The sequence below is a fragment of the Epargyreus clarus genome, unplaced genomic scaffold (genome assembly GCF_041222505.1).
Source record: "Epargyreus clarus isolate Ecla_fem2 unplaced genomic scaffold, WU_Ecla_fem_2.2 ptg000007l, whole genome shotgun sequence".
Lineage (NCBI taxonomy): Eukaryota > Metazoa > Arthropoda > Insecta > Lepidoptera > Hesperiidae > Epargyreus > Epargyreus clarus.
In genome coordinates this window covers 12895663-12912462 of record NW_027332215.1, presented here as the reverse complement: position 1 = coordinate 12912462, position 16800 = coordinate 12895663, and the positions used below count along the sequence as shown (strand labels likewise).

At 34.7% G+C, this 16800-nt stretch overlaps 1 protein-coding gene across 1 annotated transcript in view; it reads left to right on the top strand.

Annotated features, from left to right (window-relative positions):
• Positions 1-7364: 7364 nt before the first annotated feature.
• LOC140743439 (dynein axonemal heavy chain 5) overlaps positions 7365-16800 on the top strand; it is a 75095-nt gene continuing 65659 nt past the window's right edge. Inside the window, exons 1-5 of the mRNA XM_073074702.1 lie at positions 7365-7478; positions 14530-14667; positions 14747-15015; positions 15500-15684; positions 16360-16520. Of these exons, the coding sequence (XP_072930803.1) occupies positions 7365-7478; positions 14530-14667; positions 14747-15015; positions 15500-15684; positions 16360-16520 (867 nt within the window). The remainder of the gene's footprint in view (positions 7479-14529; positions 14668-14746; positions 15016-15499; positions 15685-16359; positions 16521-16800) is intronic.

The following is a 16800-nucleotide window of genomic DNA, read 5'->3' as shown; positions in this document are numbered from 1 at the left end:
GCATGAAGTACTTGTCCATCTGTATGAGCTGTTTACATGTACATACATTCGTGGGAGGTAAATTATCCTCTCTTATTTTTTGTCAGTAGTAATAATAATATATTATGATAGAATTAGGTTAAAATACGCATGAATCAACTAATTTGCGGATTATAAATGTAATATTCTTTTTGTATCCTTATTTAAACTTCAAATTGAGTAGTATCTAGGTTTAATTTGAATTGTCTCTTTAGTTCCGGTACCAGAATAGGGCAACGGTATCCCCTGCCTGTCGTAAGAGGCGACAAAAAGGGATTTCCGGGGTTGCGGGCGGCAAGAGTGGGAGCTCGAACTGCCTGGCCAGCGACCCCGGAAGGATGACGGTATGTGTGGTCCCATACGTCGTGCACACCAGACGGAGTCGCGAGCGTCATGCTCACCTGGGCGGAGCCTGATAAGAGGACTTCGGTTGAGTTCCTTTGGAGATCCCGGAGTCCTCTACGCAGTGATACTGAGGACGGCCACCGGGGTCATTTTAGTGTCCATACCCCCATGTCGCTCCCACGGCATAGGGTACCTTTTGAAGGTTTCCCCGCGTCAACAAAAAAAAAGGTTCAATTTGAATAGAACAAGATAATTATTGCGATTGTCCCACGTAAACCAGACGATGTGAAAGGCTTTGTGCGTGGACGCGATATCCATTAATATAATTAAATTTCATGAAGATAAAATTACAATTTACGACTTTTCGATTTTCTATTAAGTCAATTTATGTATTTATAGAATGCGCCGGGTCCCAATTACTACTCTATGTGGCTGGCGCTTGATAATGAACTCGATAGATTAATAATTATTAAAAAACATGTTTAATTTACGTTTGGATGTTTTTTATATGATGTTCTTAGCGTGTTTTTCTGTTTTTTTCTTTTAATGTTAGTTACAGTTATCCGTTACAAGCACAGTTTAACTTTATATAAAATGACCTACAAGAAAACCACATTGTGCGTAATAATTACCTGGAAAACGTATTTTTATAATTTTTTAAATTATATTGCTGATATATTATACTAGGCATACATTTATAAAATAAACACGGTAAGGTTTTACCCATCTATAGCCCAAATTTCTACAGTGATTCAGTTTTTCGACGGGTAATCTAATTAAAATAAGAAAGCCTAAATAATGTTTCACATGAATGAAAATGTAATTGTGTCAATATGTATGTTTTTTTAATTTATCTTTTGTTTGTATACAATAATTAATTTTAAATTATACCTAAAATAGGTAAAAGACCATTAGTTACCGTAAATAAATGTATATAAGAAAGTTTTATGTGATTGATTTTGCGATTATGTTATCCATAAGTTTCATAATATTAAGCATATTGTCATTACGAAATCAGTGTTACTGTAGTTGGAAGATATATGAAGGATTAATGTCGACGTTATACCAACTAATAACTATCTTTGGTATCTATCTCTTTAATATAACTTTCTGAAAACCTGTTTAACTGATTTCATCGAATAAAATACTCGTCAAAATATTGTTTTTTATTTTATGTACCCTTGCCACCAATAAAACACTAAATGAGGCTGTTAGAAACAGAATAGCCTAACTGCAAAAAACGAATTACAATATGGAGAAAAGTAAAAGTGTATAGTCCGCTCTGAAGTTGTTGTGAGGAAATGTAGTCATACAATTTACTACGGCGACGCGATTCATTTCTATATTCAGAGCGGACTAGCAGTTTTACGCGGACTATACAAAATTTTTAATTTACGAAAATACAGATAGGTAAAAAATCATTAAAATACAGTTAGGCCACTCTGGTTCTCGCAGCCTCAAATGTTCAGCTACTTTAAGCTTATTATCGAACGAGGCTACGTACACTTATACACTAATATTACAGAGTCTAATCGCCGAAGTAGTCTATTTAACATAATAAGTTATTATTATAACAAAAATAAAATGATTGCTTCAAAGATAACCTAGGTAGGTTACTATCACAATTTAGACAAATTCACCGCGTGTGTTAAAATTGTCAAGTTGTTTGGGATCATCTCATTCTCTGTGAGAATATACATAATTACATACATAGGTAAAATATACATAGGTACATAAGCTCGAAAAAGTTTATCTTCCACAGTCGGGTAAAACGAGTCAGATTTCTTTGTTCAAGGATACTTAAAAGAAAAATCTTATTAAAGTCCTACTGGTGGCCCTGCGACACTAAAAATTGCAATAACATATATTACACAATATATGTGCATGGGAACAGGAACACATATAATTACGTGAAACTACTTAAATACTACTTGAAAGTGGTAGAAGATCCTGTGGTTCGAGTCAGCGGCATAACCGCCAAACCTATTTCTGCCTAAAAACAGCAGTGGTTAACACTGCTGTGTTCTGGTTTAAATGGTGTGGCTAGGGCGATAGACTTTTCCGAGGCATTCCAGCTCAGTCCCCAGGGTAGCGGCGCGTCAATGACCGACCTCAAGTAGGAAACTAATGTTATCTGGGGTTGATTACAGATGTCCATGGACGATAGTACCATCAAATGGACTGCATGCTCGTATGCTACTACTATCTTATATATAAAAAAACTACTTACACTTTGTTAGACATAAAAAACAGTAGTTACCTAATAAAGCTAAGAAACAATGGAATAAGAACTGCTACTATATGCTACACACTTTCAGGTATCTCATGCAGTTTGTAGGCACACTATACTTTTGCTTGCATGAGTGGCAAATCGATCATCAATAAATCTGATGTTAATTGGCTATTGTAGTCCATGGACACCTGTCATCAGATCGAAATATATCTATCTCTTATTTGTTAACGAGGGGGAAACCTTCAAAAGACATACATATACACAGACACAGGGTCATTTGGGTTTGCTTCCGTACTTAAAACCCCCGGTGGCCGTCTTCGGCGCTGCGTAAAGGATACCGGCATCTCCAGAGGAACGCAACTGGAGTCCTCTTAGGGCGTTGTCCCTTCGCGCTCCACCCAGGTGAGCTTGACGCTCGCCACACCGTTTGGTGCGTATGACGGTATGCCACCACATATACAGCCGTCCTTCCTGGGATCGCCGGCCGGGTGGATACCGTAGCCCTATTGTGGCCCCGGAACTACAGGGGCAATATCGAATTATACTTAACTGTAGAAGTGTCTTACACTTATGTAAGTATAATGTTATCAAACCTGAACAAAGCACAGCTGCATCGCTACCAACTAGGTACCTACCATTAGACATATGTGTGACAGCGATGCCGTTGCAGTATAACGACAAAAATATACCAAGTGAACATTTTGGGATATTAGAATAAACCTACTCAACTGTTACATACTGTTGCTTAAAAGCTGCTTTTCTCTGAGTAGCAAAAATATAACACATGTTACCTTTGCTTTTAAGAAACGTAAGCGTTATCCGATATTTATAAATTAGAAAAGTAAGTTATACAGAAAATACATTTGGTGTACTTTTGTCATAGGTCATTAGAGGTAACCATGTTCAGAATAAGCAGAATGGATGTAATGTCGCGAGTGCCAGGCGGCGACAGCCCCGGGCCGCGTGACCGCGCGCCACCGCACGCCACCGCCGCACGGGACGCCCGCATCCAAACAAAATTACTTTTCACATTAATAAACCATATTACTCTAATTTGCCTTTACTTTCTCCTTCTTTTAATAAACCTTTGAAAACCTTCTCGTAATGTGTACCAGTTGTTTTTTACCACCGTCTGACATCGGGCGACTTTTTTCAGCTGCGTTTACTTTTGCCCATAATTAATGAGACTTATTTAATTACCCAAAGTTTTATCGTGTCGTGACGTCTAACTTCATGAATTGAATACAGCAATTAACTGCCGTGATGAGCGACAAAAATAGTTTATCGACTAACCAATTAACTGAAGAAGAGATCAGCCGGGTAAGTAGGCACCGGTAACAATACACACATACCTACACGATAACACGACTTACACGACGCTTCTGAATCAGTAGGTGTAATATGGTTATTGTCTAATATATTAAGTACACATGGGTTAAGGATGGTAGAACTCTCTGAGATTCGACTCTGGTGGCACCACCGCTACACTTATTTCAGCCTAAAGCAGTGTTGTGTTGTCGTTTGAACGGTTTAGTAAAGGAGACATGCTTTTCGAGGCACTCCACCTTAGTCCTCAGGGGTAGCGGCGTATCTGTGGCCGACCTCATGTAGGAATCTAATCTTATCTGGAGTTGATTACAGATGTCCCTAGGCGGCAGTAGCCACCACCAAGTGGTCTACAAGCTCGTCTGCTACTTTTATATTATACTTTTATAATATATTTTTACACATAAGATAGATTATACTTGCATAGACTTGAGTGTAGTACTTGCGTAGACTGAATACAATAGCAGAGATTGAAAATTATCACATTCGATTTATAAACATACAGTTAACTATTATACCTAAGGAAACGTATAACAATTTTATATTTATACAATTCTACTAAATGCGTACTATACTACTATACTAAATGCAAGCGTTCACGTCGCTTTGGAATATTTTCAAATGCAGTCGACTCGGCAATCCTGGCTACAGGTCCAGGTCCAGGTTACCTATTTTATTTTTGGTATGTTTAAATATTTTAAATTCAAATAGGTTACCAAACTGGTAGGATAGTAGGTACCCCGCAATAAAAAACTACGAGTACTTTATCCTATAAAGTTTCCCTTTGCCTTATTCTCAAGTGGACCCGCAGCGAAAAGGAGTTAGCGATCAGTGTGTTCAATCAAGATCCCTGAATCCATCTACATAACCTTGATGGTTGTCGTGAGATAAAAAATCCACTTACCCTTATTTAATTAATAAAATAAGTTACTCATTTTAAAATTAGGTAAACTACTTCGCTATCAATGTTTATGATGGTATACATTTTTAACCATGTAGTGTTACTCTCCTCCTACCCACCTCCCTCCTGCATAGGAGACGTGTACATACAAAAAATATACTAACATACCATACCTACATACCACCACCAACACGTGTTAGTGTCGATAAACCATCGTAGAGTCAACTTACCCTGACGATTTACGTGAAGATAAGATATCGACCAAAGGGCAAACCTGATCAATAGGTAGGGTCTGAGCTAACTACATATCTAACAACCTACTCGATCTATGCCCATGTGACTCAGAAACGCCGCAGACTATTCAGCATCTTCTGGAAGAATGTCCAAAGTATTATTTAACAAGGAATGAACACATTTTTACATGTGAAATGTAAGACAAATGCAACCCATATAATATCTCCGAATTAATAGGTAATGAAAAGTGCACTAAAACATAAAAAAAACAACACTATAATTAAAACGTCATACTTACGTAATTTGATTCATGTTAATCCCAATTGTACAATCTCTGAAACGTAAACAATTGATTAGCTTAGTATATATATATATATATATTAATATTTGTCAATAATATATCAATAATCAAAATAATAATTAAAACAGAGATCTGATATATGTTAAAAGCATAACAGTAACGAGTCGCCCGTATAAAGTAGCGAGGGCTCCGCGCTGATAGAAAAGATTAACACAAAAAAAGAAAAAACAACCTACTCGATATTACCCCGACTGGCCCACTGCTCGACTTTCTAGTTCTAATATGACCGAGAAACAGGAATCTAATTTGAAGGTGAAGGTGTGATTCAACTGCAGCAGCATTAACGCATCATCATTATCATTATCGCATTATCAATAATCAAAATAATAATTAAAACAGAGATCTGATATATGTTAAAAGCATAACAGTAACGAGTCGCCAGTATAAAGTAGCGAGGGCTCCGCGCTGATAGAAAAGATTAACACAAAAAAAAAAACAACCTACTCGATATTACCCCGACTGGCCCACTGCTCGACTTTCTAGTTCTAATATGACCGAGAAACAGGAATCTAATTTGAAGGTGAAGGTGTGATTCAACTGCAGCAGCATTAACGCATCATCTATATATGTTAAACACTGTTGTGTTCTGGTTTGAAGGGTGTGGTAAGGGAGACATACTTTTCAGGAGGGAGGGAGGGAGACGTTCCAGCTTGGTCCTCAGGGGTAGCGGCGCACCTGTGGCCGACTCGAGGTAGGAATATCTAATCCTATCCGGGGTTGATTACAGATGTCCATGGGCAGCAGTAGCCACTTACCATCAGGTGAACTGCTAAGTTGTTTCTTTTAAATTGGTGTATTGGATTTTCCACACTGTTAAGTGTTATGTTTATGTTGTACGTAGGAGGAGGGAGGCGAAAATTAAAGTTTAAATTTAGGTTTAATTTTACGTCAACGTTGTTAATTTGCATTTATATTTACTTACCAATGTTAATATTTTACGATTAGAAAGATTAGTATGATATAACTATGTAGCCGACTTCTATATTAACACAAAATAAAAAATAGATATTTTAAATTAAATATTGATTATAAAGTTAATAGTCCTGTTGCCTGCGTCTGAAATCTACAAATTTATCAACTGTTATATAGAGGGTATATAGAGGGTTATAGGAGATACATGATGAGGTTCGTTAGATCACGACGAAAACTTTATCATAATGGATAAAGCTTTCGACTGCCGACTAACTGCCGAGAACTATGCACTTAACCATATTTTATCTTATTACATACGTACCTACTTAGAAGTCAGCTGTACTTTTTGTTAGACAGTTTTTTGTTACCATCCAGATATTCGACTCAAGAAAGAAAAAAAGCAACAATTGCGTAAGCACACTGTCTTTATTGGGCCCGTGAGCAATAAAAATCAGCATCAAACTGTAGTTTTGACGACAGCTACCAGGTAGGTATGTGACTTAAAGCTAGACATGAATTTTCGTGGAAATCTTGATATTCACATATATGAGTCGGGTGTTATTGTTCCACCGATGCGGTAGTTTGCAGTCGTTCGAGTGTAAATTCAACTCAAAAGGGAATCCGGAGTATAAGTGTGACTCTTGTTGTGTTCTGTAATAGTGACATTATAACATTACCTTGGGCTAGTGCTAAGCAAATGAACATTTCCGGCCAAAGGGAATTGATTTCTAATTACACTAACTTTTTATGAGCGGACCTTGACGGGACTTGATGTAGTCATAGTCACGTAACATAATTTACAAAGCTCTTTCGCGCCACCCCAGGGCGTAAACACCTCACTTGTTTTATCGATATTTGAACACTTTCAACCGATCAACTTAAAAGTGCTCGTTTCACTCATTTAATTTGTGTGCTCAAAAGAATTACATAATATTTACGTAGTTTGTAGTTGGTATTCCTTGCAAAATGGGGTAAAAATCATGTGTGTATCATAGAAATCAGCATTGATAATAGTGTTGTGTATAAATACAAAAATGTTTAAATTAAGTGAAAAGGAGAAATCAGACGCCCGTGAACAGTTTGAGAATCAACTTCGATACGCTTTCGTTAAATATGATTACGTGGAGGAGGAAGAAGAGGTCTCTGAGGTAAATATTATTTTAGAATAATACAAAAACTTTGAGAGCTGTCATTTATAACATACCGTGAACTATTATTCAAGTAATGAAATAATTAGTATATAGGTAAATCTGTGCATTATCGTTCATATTATCGTAGACACTAAAAGCAAATTAACTATTTTACTAATATTAGAGACGCGAACAACAAAATTTTGAGGATGACTGAATGTTTGTTACTGTTTCACCTAAAATACTTATTGAATTTCGATGAAATTTATGATAAAGACAGTTTGTAGGTGATATCTTTTGTTATCGAGGTACGTAAGACAAACGCGGGGGAGCCACGGGATAGAGCTAATTTAAACTAAAATATTGGTATAGTGTCATAAAACAGTGTTAATGTTAGTATCAAATTTATTTTTATGTGAGTTAGGTTGCTTTTATTCAGCGATCGTAGGTATCATTATCACGCCCCTCAATACTTAACTGTCGAAGTTTAAATGGAAAAAATCTGTCGGTTTAAACGTTTGCATTCCATGTTTCCATAAAAATCGGCTCATTACCCTTCACGCAACCGTAAAGAAGGTAATCTCGACAAATGCAAATTATACCTACCCTTCTTTTTATGAGCGACCGTATCGAGTATGCTTTGGCATAGAAATAACACGAATCAACTTACCAGTCAGTCAAAAAATATTATTGTGAGCTGCCCGACATGTGTCTGAACACGGAAACCGAATCGCTCGTGACCTTTAGTGGAGTTTTGTAGGAGTGTCTGTGACGCCGAGAACGAAGACGAGGACAAAATGGTCGACTTGGTTGTGGTTCAGGTAAAACTTGCATACCGTCATAAAATGATTAAAATATTCAAAGTACTCGTTTTATTCGCCGCATCTTAGTTTTATCACGAACGCTTTAAACCGAAACTTTTCTACTATCATTAAAATAAATAAAGGTTCATGATATACATAGTCTAATTTGTTTTATAGGATCGTAAATTATAATTAGGTACAGCCTATACAATGTATGTTGTAATCGTAAAAAAATATCTTATTAAAATTAGTAGATAATTATATAGGTTCAATTTCGAAAAGTAGGAAAGTACTTAGATTACATAGTTATACTAGAGTAAATACATAACATTACCCGTAAACATTTATACCTGAAATGTAGTGATTTTAAATTGTGGTGTAAAAATGTAAGGATATAAAATTTAATTTTAGTGTAAATAACTCAACAGAAAGCTCTACTCAAATATCATATTTGTCTGCGCACGTTTATACATGGCGTCTAAAAATTTCCATGATCCCTTAAGCTTTAAATTAGCAGTACTGCATCTATTAGTAGATACGCTCTAGTATTCGATACTTTTACTATTTAGACAATATATTCAAATTTGTATTTATTACGAAAAACGCAGAGTAATCCAAGTTTTGTTTGCTGGTGTAACAGTTGTTTATTACAGAAATCATAAATGGTAATCATATAGTAATTTCCATCATTTTACAATTCTACAAGTTTCTTAAAAAATAATATTTTTTACCACGGACACAAAGTGATGAAATTGATGACTGGGATATTTTATTCTTTTTTTAGTAAATAACTGTTTTTCGCATGCAAACATAATTTTGATTGCTTATCGGTCTTCCTAATATTTTGCGTGACATAAAATAATGATTATTAATTTTATATCACCTATTCAAATTTTAACCTTAGCACAAATATTTTTATCATTACTATTATTTGATGAAAATATTATGGAAATAATGGTGTGAATTTAACACGTAAAAGTAAATACTTATTTAAAAAATGTAAGTCCTTTAAACTGCTTTCCTAATAATATTAAAACGAAAACGTCAGCAATCGTGCTAATAGCAATCATCATAATCATCCATCCATTACTATTCTGCTAGAAGTTCCTTTAAAATGAGAAAAAAGTGAGCCTAGTCATGTCCTGCAAAGTAGGTGCAAACTGAAAGGTTGCAAATGTCGACAAAATATCGTCGCTCCATGTAAATTATCCGTAAGAAAATATAATCAATATTTTCTTCTCATATGCAGGTAACGTCAAAGAGTCATAAATATATGCTGAGGCATTAAACTTAAATTATTCCTTGATTATACAGTCAAATAGTATCTCTCCTGTCTGAAAGAGCTATGTTAGGCGAAATAATGAATAAGTCCGCATTTACATTTCGCCCTTCTGTTAAAGATAGTGTGGAAAACTTCTGGTATATGTTCACAGTTCTCACTTTAACAAGCGATCAATCCAAAATCTGGGCATTTGAACTTCGGAGTCCCAAACTCGTAGGACACGATTAGCAAGTATTTGTACGTATTATATGTATGTGTTTCATAACACAGTTACACACATACATATATTAAGTACAGATAACAATATGGTGACAGTACCAAGTCACGTTATACATGGGAACGGAGTTTCGCCCGCCAATAATTCAGCTTTCGTAAAAGTTTTTACGGTATTCGTGATAAATGTCACTATATCTTCTGGAGACACGAAAGATGTTATCTTTCGGCATGTGAGCATAAAAATTGGAATAAATTCCGTTCGCGTTCCCTTGAGGTTAGTCTGGTGATTTCTTTCGCACGCATTCAACGACGTTACCTTTTCTTTTAAAGCACAAATAGACACACGAAATGTTTTAATGGTATCTCGTATACCTTTGGCAGTCACATACAGTCCGCCTTCCTCCGTGAAAGAAGTTATCGGTTTTTTGTTAATTAATTATTTTTATTTATTTATTTACCAATGAGCGACTTTAAGCGATAAACTTTAAAGGTTTTAAATAAACATTTAAATTATAATACTTCGATAAGTGATTAACAGTTTAATTTTTCAATCGTTAATAAATCAGAATTTAGGAAGTTTTAGCGCGTGTTTCAAATATTAGCTAAAATGGATCTCACCATGGTTGGACGAGTCATAAGTAACTTTGTAAGTATTCTTGAAAATTAAATTATCAAGTGTTCTTGAAAATCAAATTATGTAACTGTCAACTATATTCCCGCTCAAAATACAACTCTAACGTCAAGCCGCGTTCTTATTTTTTTTATGTTAACTCATAAAATCTTATCAGCCAGTGATTAAAATTTTTTATTTATAATATACACTGTATATTTATCACTGGGTGGTAAATTATTATAAAATATCTCATCATGAAAATAATACAAAGTAATTAATAAAAATAATACTTACCTACTGTAATAAAATAATTTAGAATGAATTATAATAAAATAATTTAGAATGAATTAAGAATTATAAATTAGATATGTAACGCATAGATTAGTAAAGATTACACACTCCTAACAAGAAAATTTACCCAGTTTAGAGAATTGAAATTGTTGCGTAACAAAGTTTTGCCACGTCTCCGTGCTAAAATGTCCCTAAAATATTTGAAATAATTATTTATTTATTATGTAAATTACGCAGTATTAGTTATTCATTCGTAAATTTTCTCTTAAAATGTTTTTATTTATCAAGAATTAAAAAAAAAGAACTTACTAATAAGCCGTTTGTCGCTTCATTCAATTTCAAGGCGGCGAAGTATCTTTACTAATCTATGATGTAACGGGGTATTTTTTGCAAGATAATGAAAGTGGATAAAACTTACCAATATTTCGTAATTCACTGCTTACGCTGTATTCAAGAAGAGTTGATTCAATACCGATGCACCAGTGACTAACGTTGGAAAAGCATAAGACCATTAATAAAGTTAATGATGTTTTAAAATACTTAATATGTATACAGCACGCGAACTATTATTATGTAAAACAACTTGGTAAACAGTAAACTGTGTTATTAAAATTGTCACCGGGAATATCTATAGAAAAATAAAATTAAAGTGTATCCATGTGTTTAATTTCAAAATATCAACTGCTTATTTTATCAAACTGCAAACGGTAATATTTTTCTAACGTATTTATTCTTATATTATTAAAATAAAACTATTTCTTGATCCAATTTATAACTTTTATTATTCCCGCGCAAAATACAATTCAAACGTCATGAGCGTTCTTTTTCTTTTTTTTATGCTAATGCGTACAATCGTGTAACGCATACAGCCAATGACTATATAAATGGTCATTTATTATTAAAAAAATAACACATGATAATGGCACAAAATAATTAATGAACACAATACTATAATTAAATAATTTGAATATACTTCTTACAATACATTTGTCTCATTCTTTGGCACGCTCTGAGTCCAAACGTCTTTACGAATTTTAACATAATATAAAAAAACATATATACGATCGAATTGAAACACATTTTATACATGATATACCAAATCGCTTTATGTCACCTTTTTTAATTGTTCGATGAAACGATAACCAAAAATCTTAATTGCATAATAACGTTATAGCACAGCATAAGGATCTTTGTACTGTGGTAATACCTACCTACGCGAATAACATCAATTGTTTCACTTAATTTTATAGAGATAATGCTTAAATATACGTACCTAAACAGTGAGTATAAGCATCAAAGTAACAGACAGATAATAAATAAATAATTGTAAAGTCATGAAAATATTCTGAACTGATGCAATAATACAAACCTTACATATCGATAATTTTATTAACATAGTAAGTTGCCCAAACTATATTATTATTATGAACTATATTATTATATATTATGATTATTGTTAGTACCGAAACAAATTGAACTATCGATATTAAACATTTGAAATATATTAGAAGTAAGATCAGTGAAAAAAATCGTCACAATCATAATCTTGAACTTTGTCGGCGTTAAAAAGGTCGTTGTAGTCGAATATTTCATGAATTATTTAATGATAATATAATATCGATTGAACTTTTCGATATCTCCAATATTTTAAGGCCTTCGAAATGAATGACGATATATATATCGGTATTTTCAAAATAGTTGATACCTAAACGTAACGTGATCCGGAGCGCATACCTATACCTAATGTGGCATACAGGTACGATAAGAACACAATGGAATACAAAGGCATTATTTGTGCGAACCTATTGATTTCACACGTCTGTCAGCACCTAACAAGCGATGCACCTAAGTTGTGAAGTTCTACAGCCCATTCTATAGTCTGTATTTCACAAAGGAGATGAGTATTGTTTGAATTTTTCACTCTACAAACAAAAAAGTTATAGGATTTTTTATATAACCTTTAAACATGTCACGCGCCATTCTGTGTAGAGAAAAATGAAAAGAAAAGTATGAACATCGCAGATAAGAAGAAAAACGAAACTTTATTTATATGACACATCGTTCATTAGAAGTAATCGGTTTCTCTAGTTTATACAATACCTACTGATGTTTATTAAGTCATAGAAAAAAAGAAACCCGGTTGTTTTATGTAACCCTATCTGTTTATAAAAAAAATGTTACATGTACGAATACAGATGGTTAAGTAGGGAAATCTCCCTAGCGCCGAACAGCACATAGTACCGTACAAAACGTATAAAAACCACCTAAAGCCAGCCTAGATAAATTTGCACTAAGTAAGCGTTTTAAATAGGCGTGCAGGAAAAGGTAAATGATCGGAAAATACTACCATTTTGACTGACTATTTATAAAACAAATTTAGAAAAAAAAATTAAACAGGGAAAAGTCTAAGTGACTAAGTAGTAATAAATAAAATAAAAATTAAAGTCAGTGAACGCAACAGGACAACTATTAGTGTATTATTTGTGCTGAGTATGAAGTAGACGGTATCCAATGAGGGTCGTGCAAGGGGTGAGCTTATTAATTTTTAAATTGAAGTTAATGTGGAAGTTAGTAATAGCTGCGTGCTTTAAATTATTTAACTTTTACTTTAAGTTAAAGTCTTCAAGACTGTTAATCACCTAAATATTAGTTTATTTCTGGCGTATAATAATTATGTTTACTGTATAAATATTAAAAATATTTACTGTATTACTGAAATATTATGTAACTTGTGTAATGCGATGTGATGCGATGCGATGGAAACACAATTTATCTAACAAGTAATTCATATTATATTACATTAGTTTATTTAGTACGATTGTCAAGTCAATCTATTTATTTAAAACACTAAAGGTTTTTTATATTTATATAGTCTCATAAGATGTTGTTTGCTTAGGTAGTTACGTAATACCTTAAGGTACACGGTCCCGTCATAAGGTATTAGATGGATCTCACAACTTTTTAAGGTAGAAAAACTGAGTTGCGAGACTTGGATTTTTTACAAGTTATGTTTTTGATATTTATAATGAAAATTAGAAAACTCAATTTGACGTAGCAATCGAATAGACAAATCGGTTGGTTATCGATTCGCCTTGGAGCCAACCCACCAATATTGCCGTTATGGCATATTTCATTGTTCGCGATCGTTACCATAAACAATGCTATAAATAGGCGATATTTCTACACGAAGAAATAAAGTAGGCGATTTATAAGCTAGATAAAATAAAAGTGATAAAGTTCACTTTTGTTTAGAATAGCTGTGGTGCTTGCCACTTGCCACCAAGGTTGTCTATATAGGTAAGATTTTATGCTCTTATAAACACGTGCAAAGTTAGGCGACGAATCTAAAACATTGCGTGTCTCCGTTTATATTAGTACAAGCAAGTGCGACGCCGTACCACCCCCATCCCTTTTAATGACACCTTTTACTTGTCCGTTTAATTTACATATTACAACAATAGTTTCGCTGGAAGCCTTCTCACCGGATAGTTCGAAATAGACCGCACCCTCGGCTTGTCATACGACCGGTGCATTAATGATCTAGAAGTTAATCGTAAAATACAAATGATGAATTGTTAAATATTTCAGTGAGTGAAATGTTTGAAACGACGAATCTCATACAAATTTTGTTAAGGAAATTCTAAAAATATTTTTAACAAATATAGTTTTAGTGTTAATTAAATAAAATTTAACATGTTTGTGTGTGGAATAAGACCTGGTTCTAGTGAGGAGGAGGAAGAAGAAGATGTGATGGATATTCTTCAGGTCTACTTCAACTTAGATTTTTGAGGAAGCTCGAAACTCAGATTAATCTACGACACTTTAAATATCTACTCATTAAATTTGAATGAAAATCCTTTTTAGAAAAGAAGAGAAGAATGCGAGCGCAAAGCAAGGAGGGGGGAGATGGACCCCCGGTTGGAGTTCACCTTCCAACTCCTGATAGACGGCACTGGACTTCCACGGCACGCTATAATGGACCATGTTTTCGAAGGGAATATGGTTAGTACGGAAACCTCCAAAACTTTTATTCACAAAAGTAACTATACAAAGTCATACATAATTTGTAATGGTTTTATAGCTAGATGACATCAATCAACTATTCCTGCCACACATGCGGAACAAGCTCCTCTGGTATTACCAAGACGTGGAGGAAGTGGAGCAGCGGCCGCCGGCTGAGGGCACCAAGCCTCGGCAGCAGGGACAAAAGCAGCCACCCCCACTAGTGACTCTTAAGAAGAAACTGTTTCTATCCGACGGCTGGGACGTTAGATTCACGGGTGTATGCATTTACATGTTTCGAATCAACGTCAGCAAACAACTGCCTGAAGAAGGTTTCCACAAAGATCTGTGAGTACAAGCTTCAGTGTATCATCAAAATTTAATAGTTAATTAAATTATTTTAACAAAAGGATTCAAAGATGAGTGATAAAATAAGTTTTGCGAAGTCAAACAATGACATGAAGCTCTTTAAAAACCTTTAAAAAGGACTCTCGAGATAATGAAAACTTGCTATCAGGTAGCCCGTATGCCATTTCATTGGGCTCAATTATATAAAGTCATAATTTATCTTGAAAACCTTTTTTCTTCGAATAAACAATATTTATTGCTTACGTAATAATACGTTTAAATTTAAAAGCTGCATCCGAATAGGCAAACTTTCAAAAGTAAGTCCTACTTGGAATAGACTTAGATAGCTATAGAAATTTTGAATAAACTTGCTTCCATAATAAACAAGTAACGATTTACTTTAAAGAGTGTATCCAAGTACATAAATACTCAAAAGAAGGACCTAATTTGGAATAGATTTGGACTGCTATATTTTTTTTTTCAGTTTCTGCGGTATCCTAAACGCTGATAAGGTAGGTCTAGTGACAGCGATAGAGCGGGTAATGGAGCATGTGTATATGAGCGCCCTGGCGCATCCCAGCAGCGACGGGGACGAGGACGAAACCAGGTTCCCCATCGTGAAGAACCAGCTTCTGCCCGGCCTGAGGTCTTTTTGCAGCGCTCTTAAAGGTGAGACAGTACGACGACTACGTGTAACAATCGCTATACACCCTTCCTCCTGATGGGCGACCGTTCCCTGGGGCGCTCCTAGGCTATGATCTCTTGACCATTAAGGGAAGTCCGTCAATCCACTCGGGGCTAACGCGAAGACCCCTCTCCCCCACATTATCCGCCTCTCCGCCCAGCAGCGTAAAATAGCACCAGGGCCACCCCCTCTCATTTGTGAATATTTATAATGTTTTATTATAATGCAGTGAAAATATTATTTAGAACCACAAAATTTAAGTTAATACAATGCATTAACAATTCTCTTCAAACGTCTGTAACACTGATAACATAAGATCGAAATATCTTAGTTTAATTTCATTATTATTTATTTTATTGATTTGTCTTTGTGTTTGTGATAAATCCATGGTTGTTAATTAATGAATGAGCATTAGACCTTATTTCCAACTAGCAAAAAGAAACGATATCAACATCGTTAAACTAGTTTCAGAAATCAAGTTTCCATTGAACTTCAGAAACTTTTAAACTTGACCGATACACGACTCCGCGGATATTGATGCCGTTTAGCGATCTTGACGCAAGTTCTTTCACATAAACCATTAAGTAAAATATACCTTGATTAAAAAAATAATGTGTTTTTACTATACTTTGTATCCTGATTAGTCTTTTTTCCAATAGTTTGTGAAGATGTCTGCAATCAAGTAAACCTGTTTGACGACGGCCAAGCCCACATGGTCGCTGTACAAGACCCGAATGAGTTGAAAGAAATGACGAAGAATGCCACCACCATAACCACGCTGGAAGAACGGGTCAATGAATGGATTAAAAGGATTATGGAGGTAGGTGAGATTTGTTACAGGCCAGTATTAGACAAATATGTTCACAACATGTGAATAAATAAATATTTCATATTCTTTGATTCTTATTTCCTTTTGACGTCTTGTGTGGCGGTCCGCCCCGGCCCCCCGATCCTGGGGGGCCCCCAAATATGTCTATAATACATTTGTAATTTTGTAGAATCAAATCAATTTTTTACACTGGGGTACTGCATATATATCAATATTTTTAATCACGTTTCGTCGTATATTTTATACACATAAGCTTTCATTTAACTTGGAT